General features: G+C 38.9%; 1 protein-coding gene across 3 annotated transcripts in view; it reads left to right on the top strand.

Annotated features, from left to right (window-relative positions):
• Window positions 1–1,221: 1,221 nt before the first annotated feature.
• The window catches only part of CUL4B (cullin 4B), a 35,063-nt gene continuing 14,333 nt past the window's right edge, over window positions 1,222–21,951 (top strand). The window contains exons 1-12 of one of the 3 annotated variants that reach the window (XM_032620429.1): window positions 1,222–1,331; window positions 2,071–2,619; window positions 4,705–4,820; window positions 14,782–14,885; window positions 16,331–16,400; window positions 17,196–17,269; window positions 18,065–18,227; window positions 18,508–18,597; window positions 18,898–18,980; window positions 19,612–19,679; window positions 20,604–20,722; window positions 21,329–21,521. In XM_032620429.1, coding sequence (XP_032476320.1) covers window positions 1,304–1,331; window positions 2,071–2,619; window positions 4,705–4,820; window positions 14,782–14,885; window positions 16,331–16,400; window positions 17,196–17,269; window positions 18,065–18,227; window positions 18,508–18,597; window positions 18,898–18,980; window positions 19,612–19,679; window positions 20,604–20,722; window positions 21,329–21,521 — 1,657 coding nt within the window. In that variant the 5' untranslated portion in view covers window positions 1,222–1,303. Of the gene's footprint in view, window positions 1,386–2,070; window positions 2,620–4,704; window positions 4,821–14,781; window positions 14,886–16,330; window positions 16,401–17,195; window positions 17,270–18,064; window positions 18,228–18,507; window positions 18,598–18,897; window positions 18,981–19,611; window positions 19,680–20,603; window positions 20,723–21,328; window positions 21,522–21,951 lie in introns of all 3 variants that reach the window. The other 2 variants (XM_032620427.1, XM_032620428.1) reach the window with 2 other exon arrangements.

Raw genomic sequence — 21,951 nt, 5'->3', positions numbered from 1 at the left:
TTAGTTTTATTTGACATTGTGTTCGCCTACATCCCCTCCCCCCCAATACCCTCAGGTTAAATAAAAACTCCCAACAGGGGATTTACACGGTTTATTGTTGCTAATTTAACCAAATTTAGAGGTTTGTTCTTAGGATTACTTCGTTTTAAAATTTGCACTCATGTACTATATTGGTAGAAAAGATTGACTTTTGCCAATATTGTTGTCCTAAAACGTCTTGAGACAAAACGTATGAACCAGGATTTGGTAAAACAAGTGGCTCTGTTTAGTCTGTAAATTACTGAGTTAATGATTGATGGGGCTTGGGGTTGGTCCTGGGAATTGTGTTAGGGAGAAGTGTTAGTTACCTTCCTGTTTCTTGGCCTTAGAATGCACCCTTAAATCGGGCTTCCCTGGTGGGACAGTGGTTAAGAATCCGCCTGCCAATATAGGGGACACTGGTTCGAGCCCTGGTCTGGGAAGATCCCACATGCCATGGAGTAATGAGCCCTGGTCTGGGAAGATCCCACATGCCATGGAGTAATTAAGCCCGTGCCATGGAGCAACTAAGCCCGTGCACCACAACTACTGAGCCTGTGCTCTAGAGCCCGTGAGCCACAACTACTGAAGCCCGCGTGCCTAGAGCCCGTGCTCCGCAACAAGAGAAGCCACCATCAAGACCCAACGCAGCCAAAAAATAAATTAATTAAAAAAAAAAAAGAATGCACCCTTAACTCTAGCCAGCCATCTTAGAAAATGCTCCTGGTAAGAAGGAGGATTTGCAACTACATTACTGAGAAAGGTATCAAAACACTCAGTATTGGGTCAGCTGTGTCCTTGACATAAAATAGAAACAATTTATAGCTCAACCGAATGAAAAACTCATTTATAAGTTCTTTTTCTTTTCCTTTCCTATCTTAACATCATGACATTCCTCCCTAGCATTAGGCATAATGGCATGATTCTATTTTCCTCCATTTCGGGTTACTCCTCTCGCCTTGCAACCCCTCCTTATTCCTTTATCGCTTTCAAAGTTTCCATTCTCCGTTCCCTTACTTTTACTCCCTCCCTCTTTTTTCCCAGCTAGCTCACCCCGCCCCTCACCGTCACCACCTTCCCTCCCCTTCAGGCTCCTTCCCGCTCCTTCTCCCGCCACCACCCCTCCCTGCCCGCCTCGCGTTCAGGAAGCTCCAATCAGGAGCTCCGAAGGTGTCTCGAAGGCCCGCCCCCTCCTCCCTTTCCACTTCTCTGCCCCCCCTTCTCCCTCCCCCACCCCACCCCCACTCAAGTCCTGCGGACCTGGGGGCTTCGGGATCTGGGCGCTATGAAAAGTGTCTGCTCAGTCACTTCCGGTAAGGGCGTTGCGGCGCGAAGCTTCCCGCGGGACCATTTAGGAGGGGGTGGAGGTAATCGGTGGGCCGGGGGAGGAGAGTGCTGCCTGGGAAGGGGAGCGGGAGAGGGAGGCGGAGGGAGAGCAATCGCGAGCGTCTCGGGCGCCTCAGCGGCCCCTTTCCCGCCGCCTCCCTACAAGCCAGCTCCCCCGCCCCCCGGCCGCCTGCAGTGCTGCTCTCCACCCCCCACTCTCGCGGACTAACACCGCCCCTCCCTCGCCGCCGCGTGACCGGAAGTGGCGCCATCTTTAGCTTCTTGTGCTATTGACAATAACAAGCTCCGGTTCTCTCCCCCTCCCCCCTCCCCCCAACCACGGCATCTCCCCTCCCAGAGAGAGGGAGAAAAGGAGGAGGAGCTGCAGCCTCACAGACTTACTGAGTCGCTCCTGCAGAAAGGGGGGAGAGAGACCGAAAAGCAGGGGAGGGGGACGGCACGGCCGTTTACCTGTCTGCCTCCTCATTCGCTCTCCCCCCTTGTTCTGCTCACTCCTGGTGTCAGCCTATCCTCCTTCCCAAACCCTCCCATTCCCCCGGTGGAGCCCCCCCTTCACTTTCCTTCTCGTCCTCTGTGTTTCTCCTCTCTTTCTTCCCTTCCCCCTCTAGCATTGCCACCTTTTCTCCTACACGCACTCAGGCATATAAACGTAGGTTTTTGATGCTCGTCTGCCTGTTGACCCCGCTATTTTCATGTTTCCAACAGGTTTTTCTTCCCCCAATCCCTCAGCTGCTGCTGCTGCTGCTCAGGAGGTCAGATCTGCCACTGATGGTAATACCAGCACCACTCCGCCCACCTCTGCCAAGAAGAGAAAGTTAAACAGCAGCAGCAGCAGCAGCGGCAGTAACAGTAGTAACGAGAGAGAAGACTTTGATTCCACCTCTCCCTCCTCTTCCACTCCTTTACAACCCAGGGATTCGGCATCCCCTTCAACCTCGTCCTTCTCCTGCCTGGGGGTTTCAGTGGCTGCTCCCAGCCACGTACCGATACAGAAGAAGCTGCGTTTTGAAGACACCCTGGAGTTTGTAGGGTTTGATGCGAAGATGGCTGAGGAATCCTCCTCCTCCTCCTCCTCATCTTCACCAACTGCTGCAACATCTCAGCAGCAGCAACTTAAAAATAAGAGTATATTAATCTCTTCTGTGGCTTCGGTGCATCACGCAAACGGCCTAGCCAAATCTTCTACCACCGTCTCTAGCTTTGCTAACAGCAAGCCTGGCTCTGCTAAGAAGTTAGTGATCAAGAATTTTAAAGGTAACCAAGGCCAAAATCCATAATCACCTAAGGATTTGACACTTGAGTGGTCACGTGTTCTATTTCTGTTAATATATTAAACAGTATAGAGGTGGCCTAATGTTTTATGCATAATCAATGAGGTGGAGGGAGGTCCCTTTTGGGTGGAGGGTTCATTTTCCGGGGGTGGTTAGTATCCTTGTGCTGAAGCAGACACCAGGTGTTTCTGTGCAGTATTTTGAGGTCTGTCTCAGCCTATTGTATCTAATCTGTTATGCCTTATAACACTGACAGTCGATATGATTGATCCGGATTTTACAGGTGAGAAATTTGTATTCTAAAAAGGTTTATTTATTTCAGGTGCATAGTGAACCTTGGCACTGCTGGGATTTTTATTTTTATCCTTCAGTAGGCCACGTTATCTAGTCCCTAGAAATGCAGGTAGGACTAGTGATTTTTTTCATGTTCAAAGAAGACTTATAGTTAGATTTATAATGTTGATACTACACTCTTGAAACTCATTGTGGAAGCAATAGTTGGAGAAAAGTATTTATGATCTCTTCATTTCTTTCCAAAGGTAGGGTTTGGAAGTGAAAATACTGTGTATACACAGTAGTAACTCTGTGTACCACTAGTCTAAAGATAGGAACAATTACTACATCTTTTTTTAAATCACTGAAATGGGTCTTAAAGTACTGACCTGCAACTTTTACGAAAATCTGTTCATTTCAAGTTTTTGAGATATGTGCTTGAGAGTACTGTGAATGCATTGATGCAAATGTAAAGTCAATTTTTTTAAATGTAATTGAGCTGAATTACTTTTTAATCTCTTGAGTGTGTTTCTGTTTCTCTGACTTTTTCGACACTCTGAACTGGCAAGTAGTGGATGCTAGAATGTTTATTAAATGGGCAAGTAAAATGAATGAACTAAAGTAATATTTACCAGAACAGTGCCTTGTGGCTAAATATTAGTATTGAGAAAATTAGATTATCCATGCTTGTATTTTCAACATTAGTGTGGAAATCAGTAATATGCTCTATTTTGTTCTAAGCAGAGTATAGTGTTGTTTATTTTTAACCTTTTCTTTTTTCTATCACTCCTCTCCCACCTCCAGGCTCTCAAGGGTTGTAATCTTTTTGATTTAATAGTAGAGTTTTCTAAAGTAAATATGAATTGTAATTGACTAATTTGTTCACTGTTTTATTTAAAATATATCAATTTAATACCCAAGGATTTTTTAAAGAGATGAGCTATGACCCTAATTGCATTTGTATACCGGTTTCAGAGATTTTGTTTGGGTTTTTTTCTCCCCCTCCCAAAATAAAAACACATTATTAAGGTATCTGGATGTTTTAATTTAAAAAAGCCTCATTGCTGGTCAGTGAAGTTTAAAGCCTGGATTAAGATGTACCTTTCCATTCTGAAAGTGCTACATAGGTTCTGGAGTTGTTTGGATGTTTTAATTTTTTAATATTTTACTCTGCTCATAAATGCAGTTTAAATCAAAACATGAATTAAGATGTTTCTCTCCATTCCTGTAGATGCTACATAAATAAGGGGGTCAAACAGACCTGAGTTAGAATCCCAGTTTTACCATTGACTAGCTATGGTGACCTTGGGCAAGCCTTACTAAATGAGTCTTCCAGCCTCATTTGCCAAATAAGGATAATAATACTTTCCTTAGGACATTATTAGGAAAATTAAGATGTTTATAAAGTACCTTGTACATAGTAGGCACTCAGTATTTTACATTTCAGGTACAAAATTCATGTTGACTTTGGTTTGCACATGATGGAATAGGATCAGGATTGTTCATTTTTTGTTTGTCATTCTTGAATTTTTATTTTTTGAAGCAATTCAGTCAATAGCAGGAAAAAACCCTCACCTTCAGTTTTAATAGGTGAGTCAAAATGACTTACACAGTATTCTGGCATTTCAAATTTTATTCTTTATACTAAGCCTAAATATAATGGTTACTTTAATAGTTAGATATAATACTTATAACAATTTACCCTTAAAGAGCAGTAATACTAGTATTTTGTGGATCTTTTCATTACTATATCCTACATATTATTCTGATTATCAACCTTTTACATATCATCTAGATAAGCCTAAATTACCAGAAAACTACACAGATGAAACATGGCAGAAACTGAAAGAAGCAGTGGAAGCTATCCAGAATAGTACTTCGATTAAGTACAATTTAGAAGAACTCTATCAGGTATGTATTAACTTGGATTACCAGATTTGGTTAGCGTAAATTGAGGTGAAATGTATATGGATTTTACTTTCTGAAATGGGTGCTTATGTAGATTTTTGGTTCCCTTCTAATTACAATTTCTTGATTAATATATGCGCTCTGTTTTATAATCAGACCATATGTTCTGACATAAACTATGGGTACAGTCTTATTGGTATAAATTGGGCTTATCTTGGACCCTTCTAATTAGGATTTACAGTTAGGAGTACCTAGCTGTAATAAGTTTGACCTATAATAGAATCCTATAGCCTGGATCCCAAAGATGATTTCTGGTGACATGTTGTTCTGTTGTGATACTTCTTGCTAAGTGGTGTTACATATATAGGAAAGCCCTCAAGAAATGCAGATATTCTCCATATACTTTATTCTCCGTCTTTGCTGTTAGCATACTTTTGCCATTTCTTTCTCTTGTTCTTTATGTTTGTCTTTTCTCCTGGTCTACAAGACATACCTTAGCCCAAAAATGATCAGCAGGTTGTAGTTCAGCAACTTGGTCTGAGGTTCAGGTTTGTTTCTTTTGCTTAACAAATGGATCTGTATTTGAAGTGTTGAACGTAAATATACAATTAAGGGCAATTCCTGATTTAGACTTCTTGCTACCAAGATACTTTGACCTACTGTATTTTTGCCACAACCAATTCAAGAAGTTACTTTCCATTATAGAGTCAGCAGTTTCATATTAAAAAAAAAATCCAATGGCTTGAGTTTTTGTATTGATGAGTACTTTGTAAGAAATTATGTTGGTTCAGTTTATCAGAATTTGTAGTTTTCATCTATTCATTTTAGTTGTAGAGATAGTTTGGTGATGGACAAACAGTGGATTAGGAGTCAAAAGACAAAGGGATCTAGTTTTGGCTCTATTACCCTTGTGGTCTTGGGCAAGGTACTAAACCTCTCTCAGCTTCTGTTTCCTCCTTTGTAAATGGGGGAAGAACTCCTGCTCTATCTACCTCACAGCGTTGCTTATAAGACTCAAATAAGATGCTTGTGAAAAACACCTTGAAGCACTACGATAGAAATATAAGTTGATGTTATCACTAGTTAAACTTTTTCATAAGGCACAGTATGACTTTTTCACTTGTAATAGGTCAATTGAGATCACCAGTTTCTGTTGCTGTTTAAATTTAATGCGTCAATGCATGCCAAACAGAACGGTGCCGAATACATAGTAATGATGCTGTGTAATATTATAAGCATTATAATGCTATGTAAGTGTCAGGTAGTAGTCAGTAGTAGTACTAAGGTATTAAGGATAAGCCCACCTCATTTGGCTATGTTGGTATATTGCACATGTGGCTCCTGAGTTGTACAGTAATAAAAGTTGAATGACAGTTGGAAAGGCCTTAAGCGATTATGTGGTCCAGTATCTTTTCTTTGTATAGTGTATGTGACAGCCTACAAAGTAGGATTATCTCATTTAAGCATTATAGAAACCCTTTGTGAAGTAGATAAGGTAGTAGTTATCATCCCTATTCTATTGATGAGGAAATGGAGTCTCAGGGACTCCAAAGTCTAGAGTCATGTATTGGCAGAGCAGGGGACGTAAACCGAGATGCCCAAGTTTTTAGTCCAGTGCACTTTCACTAATATACCACAGCACTTCACATACCTCTGTAGTGCAGTGTTTGAAGCAAATAGTCTTACTTTAGGAAAAGAAACTTTGTCATCAAAGAAGGTAATTTTGGGGGGCTTCCCTGGTGGCGCAGTGGTTAAGAATCCACCTGCCAGCGCAGGGGACATGAGTTTTTTTTTTTTTAAAGACAGTTGGGTCTTCTTACTTTTTTTAAAAAAAATTATTTATTTATTTATTTATTTTTGGCTGTGTTGGGTCTTTGTTTCTGTGCAAGGGCTTTCTATAGTTGTGGCAAGCGGGGGCCACTCTTCATCGTGGTGCGCGGGCCTCTCACTATCGTGGCCTCTCTTGTTGCGGAGCGCAGGCTCAGTAGTTGTGGCTCACGGGCCTAGTTGCTCCGCGGCATGTGGGATCTTCCCAAACCAGGGCTCGAACCCGTGTCCCCTGCATTGGCAGGCAGATTCTCAACCACTGCCCCACCAGGGAAACCCGGGGGACACGGGTTTGAGCCCTGGTCCAGGAAGATCCCACATGCCGCAGAGCGGCTAAGCCCGTGCGCCACAACTACTGAGACCCCATGCCACAACTACTGAAGCCCGTGTGCTTGATCCCATGCTATGCAACGGAAGAGGCCACAGCAATGAGAGGCCCACGCACTGCAGCGAAGAGTAGTCCCCACTCGCTGAAACTAGGAAGAAGCCTGCACGCAGCAATGAAGACCCAACGCAGCCAAAAATAAATAAATAAATTTTAAAAAAAGAAGGTAATTTTTTTCATTCGTGCTTGTATATGGTGTTTCTTTGGATTTGCTGGCATACAGCATCTTTAATTTCAGTAATGTGTTACTTTACATATTTCTGACATTTAAAAAAAAATTATTTATTTATTTACTTATTTATTTGGTTGCTCCAGGTCTTAGTTGCGGCAGGCAAGCTCCCTAGTTGCGGCTCACGGGCTCTTTAGTTGTGGCATGCTAACTCTTAGTTTCAGCATGCGTGTGGGATCTAGTTCCCTGACCAGGGATCAAACCTGGGCTCCCTGCATTGGGAACTCAGTCTTAACTGCTGCACCAACAGGGAAGTCCCCATATTTATAACATATTGATTGTAGTTGCTAACGAACCCTATTTACTTTACCTTGAATATTTTTCTAGAGCTTTTGGGTTAAAAAAATATTTTTCCTGGTAAGTTGATTCTGTTAAATCCCTTTGTGTTTCAAGAGCTCATAGCTCACATTTTTTGTTTTTCCTTTATTGTACTTCAGAATTCTTTACCTGCTGTTGTTCAGTTGCATTTCTTTAGCCTAAAGTCAGTGTTACAACTTTTCACTCTTTGCATTTTTCATAATACTTTCCTACTTCTGTAATAATAAATTCAAAAGCATTTGTTTCTAGCTCTTTTGCTGTTTTTGACCTTAATTTTATAAATGCTCCTTGGGATTGTTCTCAGAAAGATTATTTTGAGGTGTTCAAGTTCAAAAAAGAGGATAAAAGGATAAAGGGAGTAAAATTATTTCATACCATCTGGATTTCAGGTGCTTGTTGGATTTTTAACAGGTTGAAATGTAATTTAAAAGTACTCTTCTAAAATTGAAGCAATATAGAAGTATGTAGTGTACCAAACAAAAGTTCTCCAAACTCCTCAGCACACACCCCACGCCCCCGTCCCTGAAGTAAATACTTACTTGGCATATGTCTATGCAGAACTTTTTTCTATGAATGAAAAACCATTTTGCTTTAAGGCTTAAGCATGGAAGTCTTCCCTAGTGTGGATTGCATATACTACCTCGTAAGTTTTTAATTTCTAGAAAAGAATGTGCTGTTCTGAGTATATTTGCAATAAGTAAACGTTGTCTTTTAAAAGTGATTTAAAGTGTGACTTGGGGCTTCCCTGGTGGCGCAGTGGTTGGGAGTCCGCCTGCCGATGCAGGGGACGCGGGTTCGTGCCCCGGTCCGGGAGGATCCCACATGCCGCGGAGTGGCTGGCCCGTGACCCATGGCTGCTGAGCCTGCGCGTCCGGAGCCTGTGCTCCGCAGCGGGAGAGGCCACAGCAGTGAGAGGCCTGCATAGCGCAAAAAAAAAAAAAAAAAAAAAAAAAAAAAAAGTGTGACTTGTACCTGAGTTTAAAAATTATCTTTCCGGGCTTCCCTGGTGGTGCAGTGGTTGGGAGTCTGCCTGCCACTGCGGGGGGCGCTGGTTCGTGCCCCGGTCCTGGAGGATCCCGCGTTGCGGCTGGGCCCGTGGGCCATGGCCGCTGGGCCTGCGCGTCCAGAGCCTGTGCTCCGCGGCGGGAGGGGCCATGGCGGTGAGGGGCCCGGTACCACAAAAAAAAAAAAAAATTATCTTTGCTCCACAACCTTGAAATCCTGTTAAGAGTGAGGCAGTGGTTCATGTTGTTTTGGTTTGGGTTTTTTTGTTTGTTTGCTTGTTTGTTTTTGATTGACTACAGATAGTATGGTTAAATGCACTGACTTTTGAGTTGTTCAGCCTGCCTTTGATTTGAGATCTGCCACTCATGATAACTTTGGGTGAGTTACTTCTCTAAGCCTTGGTTTCCTCATTTGCAAAATGGGGAGACTACCTATATGGCAGGGTTGTTCAGTTGTAAATAAAATACTGCAAAAAAGTACTTACTACACTGCCTGCTGTATGTCCGTGTCATCAGTGATGATGATGATAAATAGTATTTGAGTCTTTAAAAAAGGTATCTTTAAGATTATGTTTTATTATACATCTCTAAAGCCACACGTTTTTAAATTCTAAATCCACACTGGGCCAGAACAGCTGGCTGATAAATAGATTACATCCCAAATATGCATCAGAAAACATCATTAGCCAAAGTGAAAAAATAATAGAAAAAGAGAACTCTCTAGGAACAGTGTCCCTCTGCACTGCTCAAGAATGTGTCTTGTTTTTATATGTAGTATCTTAATAGTTGGCATCTTGGTTTTGGTGTGTGACTTTTTTACTAAGTGATATTTTAAGTAATGGGATTATTTTCCTCATGTTCTCAGCCTTGTGTGAATAGCTGTGTAGTGTTTTTAAATCAGCTACCTTTTTTGGAGCTGGCTGGTTTCTGTATGAGTGTTACATTTATTCTTAGCATAAATTTTTAGCTATTATCTTTGAAGCTAAGCTTAGTCCATACTTCAATTCTGATGAAAATAATTTCATCATTAATAATGAGAACTCTTGTTTGGTTAGCTTTTTGTGAAATAAATTTTAAATAATGGAGCCTTTCAATTAATGATTCATTCATCAAGTACATGACCGCAAGACTGGAAGCAAATAGTGCATCCATCTGAGTATAGGTTATTTTCCATTGTAAAATCAGGTTTCTTAAGCAGTCAGTGGAGAGCAGGTAGTAGATTCTTAGCAGAGGTGACAAGCTATTATATTCTGTGTTGATGACTAGGTATTATGTTCTGTAAGTTTAACCTTTGATGTGTTTAAGCTAAGTCTGTCACGTTACTATTACTCCTGTTTTTACTGAATTGTTAATACTATCCCTGCTATTTATCCCAACTACAAATTCTTAGTCCTTGATAATTTGTCTTATTTAAACTCTTTTTACTAGATGTAAAAAGAGAAATAATTTAGGTTTCATTGTTCGGCTTCCTTTCTGCAAATTCTTAGTTTTTGATATATTTTGATTATCTTATTTTAGGCATTTTTACTAGATGTAAAAAGAGAAATAATTTAGGTTTCATTGTTCGGCTTCCTTTCTGCAAATTCTTAGCTTTTGATGTATTTTGATTATCTTATTTTAGGCATTTTTACTAGATGTAAAAAGACATGATTTTGAGTTTTATTGTTGTATCAGTTGTTGAAAAGTTTTGTGGTATGCTTTTCTTTCTCTCTTTAAACATTATGGTTTGAAAAATAAGCCCCAACCTGTTAGGCCAGTGACCAAAGTTCAGCACCCTGGTGGGAATTTAATTTCTTCAGTGTCTGTTGTTGCTAAATCAGAAAATTTTCCAGATTTCCTCCCTTACCATTTATTTTTGCATCTTTGTATTTTTATCCTTATTTTAATCCTCTTCATTTTTTTTATTCTAGTCTTCTTACCCTCATTTCCACTCTTTTCCTCGTCCCAAATGCAAGCTTATGTGCCTTTGCTGTTTCTAAATCTTATATTCTGCAAATTTCAGGAAGTATAGTTTTGCATTTCATTTGCTACACGTTTATATTTTCTTAGGAGTTTTTTTTTTCTTCAGACAAACATGTGTTTGATGCAATGTATGAATTTTGGAGGGAAGGGGCTGGGATTTAGAGGACTAAAAGTTAAAACCTTATTAGAATGTTTTTATCTTATATCCAACTACCTGCAAAAAAGATTTAAGGCAGCATATTTAACCAGTAGTGATTGGGAGCTTAAGTAAAAAGATAGTTTTATTTAAGAGACTTATAGAATTATCCAGAATGTTTAATACAAATAGTTATCTGTGAAACAAGGTTATATTAGTAATAATTATACCAGATCAAACTTCTAGGGATTTCCAGAGTGTTTACTGAAATGTAAAATGATACATGTCTAAAAGTGCTTTTCAAAGGTCTGGAATAAAATAGAGTTTACCTCAAGCTCCTCAGTAGTGATTTAACACTTATTCATGTTTCTATCCCAGCACCTAACAGGACAGAGTACTTAGTAAACACCCCATTCTTGTGTTGAATCAGTGACTGTGTGACTGCTTACTGTGTGCAAAGCTGGACAAATGCCATGCGCATATAGAGATCACCTAGTCCTTGCCCCTAAGGTGCTTATATTCTAGTAGGCTCATGAAATTAGTAGTTTGTGACCAGCATTTTTAAAAAAAGGTAAAATAGAAAATATCGGAGTACATCACACATAGTAATGGTAAGTACAGTTTCATGAAGATTTTGTTTCAATTACATAAATTTTATGTATAATGAATTGTGACATAAAATGTATTTCTTACTGTGGCTTGTCAAAAACTTTTGGAAGCCACTGTTTTAGGCACACATGATTGCTCCAAACAAACCTTGCTTGAAAGTGAGCAAAGCAGAGTATTTAGATCACGAGGTGTACGGAAGATTATAGACAGACATGAGAGTAAAATAATGGTACTATTGAGCCTTGAATGCCGTGCTAAAAAGTATGGTGGTGGGGAAGATAGGGTTTTATTGGGGGAGGCAAGTACTTAAGTTTTTTTAATAGTTAGAATATTCATCTGGTTCAAAGCCCCAAAAGTATTACAGAGCATGTAATAAAGTTTCACTTCCACTCCATCTTCCAACCCTGCTCCCCCAGCTAATAACCCTCTTGACAAACATAATTGGGTGTATTATTCCAGAAATGGTTCATGTGTGTAAAAACAACTGTGTGGAGGTTTTTATTTTGCGGTACGCGGGCCTCTCACCATTGTGGCCTCTCCCATTGCAGAGCACAGGCCCCGGATGCACAGGCCCAGTGGCCACGGCCCACGGGCCCAGCCGCTTTGCGGCACACGGGATCCCCCCAGACCAGGGCACGAACCCGCGTCCCCTGCATTGGCAGGCGGACTCTCAACCACTGCGCCACCAGGGAAGCCCTGTGTGGAGGTTTTTTTAATTAATTTTCTTTCTTTTTTTTAATTTACATAAATGATAGTAGACCATGCACCATACCATTCAGTCCTTTGTATTTTTTTATACCACTTATGGGATTTCTCCATAAATGGTACCTGAAGAGCTTGATGGAAAAGTTCTTAAGGAACGGAAATTACTAGATCTGGTCTATATGTTAAGCAGTCAAGGCTAAATTAGAGAAGCAGGATGTTCTCTTCCATCTTGACCTTCAAAACTCACCTTAGATCCTCCTGCCTTTCCCTTTCCTTCTGTTGTTGCTTCTCATATCTTAAACCATTCTCCAGCTAAACATAGCTGAAGCTGTATGCATATGAAGACCAGCTTAATTCTCTAATTTCTCACTATTCCCATAAGCTCTTTATCTATTTCCCACTGGGTCTTTGGGACTCCACCTCTTTACTTGTGCTCCGGAAGCCTTTCCTGACTTGCCTCTGCCCTAAAGATTGGGTTAGGGACCTCACCTCTATCTTATCCCCATCATAGCACCCAACACAGTATCTTGTAATTATATGTTTTCCAACCAGTTTTCTCCTTACGCTGTAAGCCCCTTCTGTGTGCAGGACACATTGCTAGTTATAGGTACATTAGGGGTTTTTGTTTGTTTGTTTTTTGGTTTTTGGGTTTTTTTTGCAGTACGTGGGCCTCTCACTGCTGTGGCCTCTCCCGTTGCGGAGCACAGGCTCTGGATGCACCGGCTCAGCGGCCATGGCTCACGGGCCCAGCTGCTCCGCGGCATGTGGGATCTTCCTGGACCAGGGCATGAACCCATGTCCCCTGCATCGGCAGGCGGACTCTCAACCACTGCGCCACCAGGGAAGCCCTACATTAGTTTTTTGAATATTTACTATATTCACCTGGTTCAAGGCCCAAAAAGTATTAAAGAACATATAGGTACATGAGCACATGGTCTCTTTCTGTCATTAAGGAGAGTTGGGGGACAGGATATACACATTAAGAGATACAATATTGACTCAGGGACAAGTCAGTGTGGTATGATCGGTGATAGTGCCAAATGAGTCACTGGTAGCCAAGGCAAATAAGGAAAGCTTATTTGAAGAAGTGGAACCTAGCTGAGTAGTAAGGGAATATGGTATCTTGTGTAAGAAAATAAATAGATGCGATGAGAACTAATATATGGAAGAAAGAGTAACACAGCAGAAGGGAATGGTGAAGGAGGACTCGGAAAAGTACTGCAGGTGGGAAATGTGGAGAAGGTGAAATACAAAGACAGAATCTAAGCAGGAAAACGAGAAATGCTGAGAAAATTAGTCACTCAAAAGGAACACCAAGATACAATGAGAAGACTACTAAAGGAGGAAGGAAGAGAGTCCATAGAGGACTAATGTGAACCAGTCAGGCACATGAAATAAACATAAACACACACTTAGGCATTTGTGGCCTGACCCAAGGCCCCATGGAAAGGGGTGGCCAGCAGAGACTTAGCCTTCTTATTCCTCCTTAGCTGCTATATCTAAGTGCTGTTTCCTGGTAAGGTGTAGTGCCTTTCCTCCTTTGGTATAAGTGGTTTCCTTTAAGCTTTCTTTTCATTTGCTAGTTTATTTGCTGGACGTGCATGCTGGGAATATGACTTCCAGCTACATATTTATAAAATTCCACTCCAACCAAGAGGACTTGGATGGTCCCTTAGAGTCAATTTTAATGGAATTTTTGCCTTGTGTTGTGGTGAGAAAAAAATCCTGGTGTTATACTTAAGTCATTAATAGTTGAAATTGTAGATTATATCAGAGTTCATCCAAAGAGTTTTACCATGCCTGTTGTATTAAATTTGAAAGTCTTTTGATGCACATAAGAAGAAACTCACTGAAATCTCAAGTTTGTCCTTTTGGGATCTGAGTAGAAAAGACCAATTCAACTATTAGAATGAAGTAAAAATTCAGTATTTCTTTAGTAATTAATGTTTATCCCATTGTGCAAATTTTAAAACCTCTATTTATTTAAATATTCTTAAGCTGCAATGTTGGAGAAAAATCCCTGTGTATAATTATATCATACTCATTATAATACTGCTTGCAATAAATTCTGCATTGCTCTGTTCAGGAAAACCAAAGAAAGTATAAATAAATTTTATTTCAGTGGTGGTTGGACCACCCAGCCCATCTAATAAACAATTGGTGAAATTATTTTCAAACTCAAAATGGAATTCTGCTTATGAAAACAATTAACATTTTTAAGAACAAGACAGAATTTATATGTAGCAGTTGTTACAAATTGGTCTTCACAAGGTGAGAATTTGGCTTGATTCCCTCCATCCTTAACCTGTACTGCCACAATAAATGTATTAATTTGTGTGTGTGTGTGGGGTTGGTATAGTACACTGGTTATGAAAAATGTTCACTACCCATGTTGATATTTTGCTATTTTACCTTGTGTTTTTTATTTATTTATTTATTTATTTATTTACGGTACGCGGGCCTCTCACTGTTGTGGCCTCTCCCGTTGCAGAGCACAGGCTCTGGACGCGCAGGCTCAGTGGCCGTGGCTCACGGGCCCAGCCGCTCTGCGGCATGTGGGATCTTCCCAGACTGGGGCATGAACCCGTGTCCCCTGCATCGGCAGGCAGACTCTCAACCACTGTGCCACCAGGGAAGCCCTTACCTTGTGTTTTAAATGGACGAATAATCCTTTTTAATAAGCCGACATGGTAGAAATAACAAATAATAGGAACTTGATGTAAATAATCAAGAAATCCCCCCTCCCCTCCCCATTCACTCCGTAAGAAAGTATGTGTTTAATTTTGCAGGCTGTGGAAAATCTCTGTTCTTACAAGATTTCTGCAAACTTGTACAAACAGCTGAGACAGATTTGTGAAGATCACATCAAAGCACAAATTCATCAGTTCAGAGAATATCCTTTTAAAAACAAAAAACCTTGTATTTTCATCTATCCCTCCCTCTCTGTCCCTCACTTTTAAACCCAGCTTGAAATGGAATGCCTGTGTTTTGTAGATTTATTTTTTGTTCATCTTGCCTCTAGAGTAAGAAGATGCAAAATTTGACTTTTTATCTCTAATTAGGGTCCAAATCTACATTGTACTGTTAATGTAAATATATAAAATGTCTTTATGTCTTTACTCTTTTTGAGGAAAGATAATTGGGAAATAATAAACTGAAAACACAATGCTCAGTTATCTAAGACTTGTTTTTTGTTGTTTTGGCCTAGTGGCTTTCAGGATCTTAGTTCCCTGACGAGGGATTGAACCCGTGCCCCCTGCAGTGGAAGTGCAGAGTCTTAACCACTGGACCTCTGGGGAAGTCCCTAAGACTTGTTGTTTTTTTTTTGTTGTTTGTTTCGTTTTTTTCAAAGACAGTTTTTTGGTTTGGTTTTTTTTTTTTTTTTTTTTTTTTTTTTTTTTTTTTGCTGCTTTGGGTCTTCGTTGCTGCGTGCGGGCTTTCTCTAGTTGTGGTGAGCGGGGGCTACTCTTCATTGTGCTCGGGCTTCTCATTGCGGTGGCTTCTCTTGTTGCGGAGCATGGACTCTAGGCGTGCACACTTCAGTAGTTGTGGCACGCAGGCTCTAGAGCACAGGCTCAGTAGTTGTGCATGGGCTTAGTTGCTCCATGGCATGTGGGATCTTGCCGGAGTGGAGCAGGGATCGAACCCGTGTCCCCTGCATTGGCAGGTGGATTCTTTTTTTTTACATCTTTATTGGAGTATAATTGCTTTGCAGTGGTGTGTTAGTTTCTGCTTTGTAACAAAGTGAATCAGTTATACATATGCATATGTTCCCATATCTCTTCCCTCTTGTGTCTCCCTCCCACCCTCCCTATCCCACCTCTCCAGGCGGTCACAAAGCACCGAGCTGATCTTCCTGTGCTAGGCGGCTGCTTCCCACTAGCTATCTACCTTAGTTTGGTCGTGTATATTTGTCCATGCCTCTCTTTCGCTTTGTCACAGCTTACCCTTCCCCCTCCCCATATCCTCAAGTCCATTCTCTAGTAGGTCTGTGTCTTTATTCCCGTCTTACCCCTAGGTTCTTCATGACATTTTTTTTTCTTAAATTCCATATGTAAGTGTTAGCATACGGTATTTGTCTTTCTCTTTCTGACTTACTTCACTCTTAACCATTATGCCACCAGGGAAGTCCCACTAAGACTTGTTTTTGGAGGTATTTTTTTTTAGTGGGATCTAACATGTTTTTACAGTTTAAGAAGTAGCATTTTGTTTCATAATTAAGTGCTGTTTAGTTTCATTTAGTACCTAGGGCATTCCGTATTTAAGACAAATGTGCTCTTACGTTGCATATATTACTTGTACTAAGCGCTTTTAAAATATCCTTAACGTATATCTCACGGATTCATTGGATAGTGTTCTTTTTCTAAAGAAGATCGATAGATGTTGGCAGAACCATTGCAGACAGATGGTAAGATGGAAAAAGCATTACATTTCAGCTAAATATTGTAGTTAAAATAAGTTTCTTCAAATACAGGAATGCTAGTTTTATAAGCTTTGCAATGGGGGGACTGAAACTAATTTTGGTTGAGTTTTCTATTTTGAAACTGCAAGTTACAGGTAAACCAGTATTTTAGAATGACTTGCACCTTACGATCATTTTTATTTTTGTAACACTTAAGCAAAAAGTGTTTATCTCAAAAAAAAAAAAAAAGTATTTATCTCATTAAAAAAGTTACATTTTGCCTGTCAGTCTTGATGGCTATCCCACTCGCTATTTGGTTACTTGTGAAGGTGCCTGATTGGTTCTGCATTTTAGATTATTCAGATCACAACCTTTTCCTTTTTCCCTAATCTGGTATTATTTTAAACCTTATATTCTGCAAATTAAAAATCTTAAAATCCATCCCACCCACCCAAAATTCCATGTATACAATTTAAGGCAGTTTCACTGTGAGGACTGTTGCTGAGGAAAAATTGTATGCCCCTTTATTCTGTTTTTATTTTTAGTTGCTTCTCAGATTGCAGAGAAGTCATAGACCATTTTAAGTGTCTTTTTTTTTTTCTGGAAACTACAGCAAGAATTAACGTTTATTAATGGTTTAATAAAAATGGTGTGGGCATATTCTCAGGTAGATGTGTTTATCTGTATGTTTGATCCTAGTAGTCTGGTATATATACAAGTAAACCCTGCAATGTTGTTTTATAAAATATTTCAGCTTCACAAAATATAAAAAGTTGTTTGATTTCTTTTTTTCATTGGCAGATCATGATCAGGAGCATTTTTTTGTTTCTGGATAGGACTTACGTTCTTCAAAATTCAATGCTACCCTCCATTTGGTAAGGATACCAGAAAAAAATTATGAAAAGATTTGTAACAAATCATAGTCAAATCTTAATTACACTGATAGAAGAGAGTGATACTGTGAATATTCTCCTAAAAACTCATATTTGGCTTCTAGACTTCTGTTTATAGCAGTTTTACCTCGTTAATTATGTTTTGCCTCTGCTAATATTGGAGATAGCTAACATTCCCTGGGCATATAATAACTTATGAAGAAGTTTCTTTGTTAGCCAAGGGGATTAAAGTTTGCTCTGGATTGTCTGAGTGTGCATCATTTTGTTGCTGATCAAGATTTCACTCATTATCTTTTAACATTATTGTGGAAAATTCCATGTATACACAAAAGCAGAAGAGTATAATGAGCTCTTCCCCCCATCATGTGCCTAGCATCTACCTACAGCAATTATCAGAGTTTACTGATTTTTGAGTACTGAAGCCAGATGACAAATGAGCAATTAAGCCTTCATTACCAGTACAGTGAAGACCATTTTATAGCTTTGAACTAATTTTGCCTCTTGATTTGACCAAGGAAGAAATCCACCAAAGAAAATAATACAGTAAAACTTAGTTATGGAGGAAGATGGGAATTTAGCTTCAGTTTTCATTAAAGACAAAATGAGTTTCCTGTATGCTTTAATCTAATAATGTTATTTAAAATTAAATGTGTGGATTTTATACTTTTACAATTGCTGCTTCAAAGCCTGGAACCCTAACATGTGGTGAGAAGTTAAGCCTCTCCAGAAGTGGTATTGTCATCAATTAATTTAAATTATATATATTTTTTATTTTAGGGATATGGGACTGGAGTTATTTAGGGCTCATATTATAAGTGATCAAAAAGTCCAGAATAAGACAATTGATGGCATTCTTCTTTTGATTGAGAGGGAAAGGAATGGTGAAGCAATTGACAGAAGTTTACTGAGAAGCCTTTTAAGCATGCTCTCTGATTTGCAAGTAAGTCAACTACTTCACTTACTTACAGAGCTGATTGCTATCCCTAATTTGATGTTTAAAAAGCAAGCTCAGGGAAATTCCCTGGCGGTCCAGTGGTTAGGACTCCACGCTCTCACTGCCGAGGGCCCAGGCTCGATCCCTGGTTGGGGAACTAAGATCCCACAAGCCGCGAGGCATGGCCAAAAAATAAAAACCAAACTCATAGTGCTGTTCCCATTAAGGGCATTCAATAAACATTTATTGGATAATTGAACTCCTTTATTTTGTTATCCCTTCCCAGATTTATCAGGATTCTTTTGAACAACGATTTTTGGAAGAAACTAACCGACTTTACGCAGCCGAAGGCCAAAAATTAATGCAGGAAAGAGAGGTATTTAAAAATCATGATTAATAAATCCACTGTGTCTCACAATAGACCCTACTTTATTGAACATAAGCTGCCCTTTGCATTTATCTTCCCAACATTATGCTGCTTTTCTCTCACTTAGGTGCTCCTTTCTTTTCTCTCTTCTTAAAGGCCAGAATTCTGGATCATAAACTCTACCTATAATTTTACATATGATTCAACCCTGTCACATTTGACAGGGCTGCTCCCAGGATCTTTTGGAGTTGACATTTTCTGAATGATTTATGGGGAGGAAAACAATAATATAAAAAACTATCTTTGTAGGTTCCTGAATATCTTCATCATGTTAACAAACGTCTAGAAGAAGAAGCAGACAGACTTATTACTTACTTAGATCAGACCACCCAGTAAGTATTACATGCTCAGCCTAATAGCCTTAACCTGTGTTGTTGAATCACTTAAGGCACTTTGGGCATCCCCAAACATGTTAGTAACTGTTTTCAGGTATCTTGAGTCTTTAACAGTCGCTTTCATAATGCAACCTTCGAGTTGTTATTTCCCCTACTTAATTAGATTTAATCAAGGATTTTATAATTGGTTGTATGTGTTTAGGATGTAATTAAAAAATAGCATTACAAGCTGATGTGATCTTTGAAATCTTCAGGCCGATTAAAATTCAGTGGGTGTTCATAGGAGAAAGTATTTCTGTGCTTTCCTAAATATTACCAAGCAAGGAGTTCCTGTAAGCAGCACAGATAAATTCCTTACTTTCCTAGTGAAAGCAGAGAAATTTGGGAAAAGCCAGCCATAGCAAGACCCTTAAAATATTTGTTTCGTGATGTAACAAATTCTGAAATATGCAATGTTTTCCTTCTAGTCATAAAGTAGAGTAACTCTGAGCACAATAAATTTATACATAGGAATAGGAATATTGAAATTAACATATAATGAGCTATTTGATTTTTTCCCCCCAGGAGAGACTATAAATTTTCAGGAAAGTCAAAGTCAATAGTTCTAAACTTTTTTTTTTCCTTGTAGAAAGTCATTAATTGCTACTGTGGAAAAACAACTTCTAGGTGAACACTTAACAGCAATTCTTCAGAAAGGTAATTGGTAATTTACAAATAAGAGATTACTTTTAAAATGGTAGCAGCAAACAAGTAGAAAAATTTTTAAAGATTGCCCTTTTAAAAGTTTGGTAGCGTGTGGCTGCATTTCTGAGGAGGGACACAACCCCTTTTCCCTATTCATCACAGTAAACTTTCAGGAGGTGCCTGTTTCCTTAACTTAAAGATACAGGGAGTGAGATGAGAGGAGACTACCAACTCCAGTAAAGAAACAGTGGGAATTGGGGAACTCTTGATTTAATTTTTAAGACTGAAGTAATAAGGAAATGCATTCCTTTTTGCACTGAAATGTTTTTGTTTCTAGCATATAAAACCAAGCATTTCTATTAATCCTAAGTGATCTATGAGTATACCCTGAATTTTACTTTGACAATGCTACAAATAGGCAAAAAAGTCTTACCTTTCTCTCCAGCCATCTTTTCTTTTGTTTAAGGTATTTTAGTACATTAATGCAGTTACACTTTTATTTCATTCTGAAAATCAAATACTTTAGAACTTCATTTAAACTTGGCCTATTGATGCATGGTTTTTGATATACCACAGGCCATATCCAATACTCTGAAATATATATATGTGTATACTAATGCAAATATAATGTGGCTGTTGCACATATGAGGTATTTATAATGTGTATTTATGTAAACCAATTTTTATAAGTTGGTTTATACATCTCATCTACTATGCTAAATGGTACAAACCATTACACAATTTTTGTTTTTATATAAAGTTCCCTATAGTTAATTTTCACTTGGAAAGGTGATTGTTTCTTTGAGTTTAATTCAAAGCACATCTCTGTATTAAAATCACAGACTAGTCATAGTTCAGACCAGTATCACAATAACTTATTTTTCATTAAAATATCTTTTTGGTTCACTTTTTTAATACCAAATGTTTCAAAATTCAGGTTTAAATAGCCTCCTTGATGAAAACCGAATTCAAGATTTATCTCTCCTGTATCAGCTCTTCAGTAGAGTTCGAGGTGGCGTTCAGGTTCTCTTGCAGCAATGGATTGAATACATTAAGGTATTAACATTAACCTGTTTTTTTTCTCTCATGGCTTTTAATCTATACATCTAGAGTACATATCAGCAAGAATTTCTTATTTGTTAGATCCTTTTTTTTTTTTTTAAGTAATGGGCATTTTGGGAACAGTCAACCTGAGAATGATAGCTGTGTGGCAAATTAGCAATAAAACAGTTCTCTTCTTGATGTCTGATGTGATTTCTAGCTCCAATAATTATAGCAGTGAATGTGGAAAAAGGAAGAGGGCTTTTTTTGGATCCAAATTTCTTTCCTTTCTTTGACCTTACACTGAAGGCAGATTGCTGTTTTTTAAAAATTCAACCGGACTTTTTTAAAAGTAGGAAAAAGACCCTAGAGACTTCTACAATAATGCCCCATTATGATATTATATAGCCAGTGGCCATTACTTATTTTATGAGTATAGATGAATGGCATCAGTCTGGATGTTTTATAACTTTATTTTTTTTTATTTTCTTGACTTCAAAGCCAGCTTTATCTTAATTTTTTGAGATTTTAAAGTATGTGTATCTACTTAAAATATGATTTGGGGATTGTTTTCATTGCAGATAATTAAATTCTAATAGAAAGTCATTTTTGTTTCTTTAGGCATTTGGTAGCACTATTGTAATTAATCCCGAAAAGGATAAGACCATGGTTCAAGAATTGCTGGATTTTAAAGATAAGGTTGACCATATAATTGATATCTGTTTCCTGAAGAATGAAAAATTTATCAACGCCATGAAAGAAGCATTTGAAACATTCATTAACAAAAGACCAAACAAACCTGCTGAACTTATAGGTATTTCTCTAGTCCCTTTTCCCGGTTCTTTAATGTTCTTCTTTTACTCATAAAATTCCAGTTAACCTGAAATTTTGACAAGGTTTTGTATATTAACACCTAATTTATTTGGAGTTGCATACTTGGTGGTTTCTAAGAAGCTGGATGCAAGGAATAAGTCCTTCATGCTAAAGAATATCTCAAAACCCACATGTCAAACATGGTCTTTCTTTGCAAGACCCTACTTACTTTTATTTATAAAAAGCTTGATAGCTGTTTTACAAGCCTCCTGCAATTTAGAGGCGAGGCAGGGTGCCATTTCTTGAGGCCCACACATAGGGCTACAGGAAAGGGTAGCACAAAATTACAGTTGCCAGTGAGAAAGGTAGAATGTCCAGGATGAAAATAAACCTAATAATCTGGGCCCATTTAGAGTAAAAGGTGTGGTATA

The sequence above is a fragment of the Phocoena sinus genome, chromosome X, assembly GCF_008692025.1.
Source record: "Phocoena sinus isolate mPhoSin1 chromosome X, mPhoSin1.pri, whole genome shotgun sequence".
In the NCBI taxonomy this organism is placed as follows: Eukaryota; Metazoa; Chordata; class Mammalia; order Artiodactyla; family Phocoenidae; genus Phocoena; species Phocoena sinus.
Note: the sequence above shows the minus strand (reverse complement) of the source record. Positions and strands in the feature narration are given on the sequence as shown.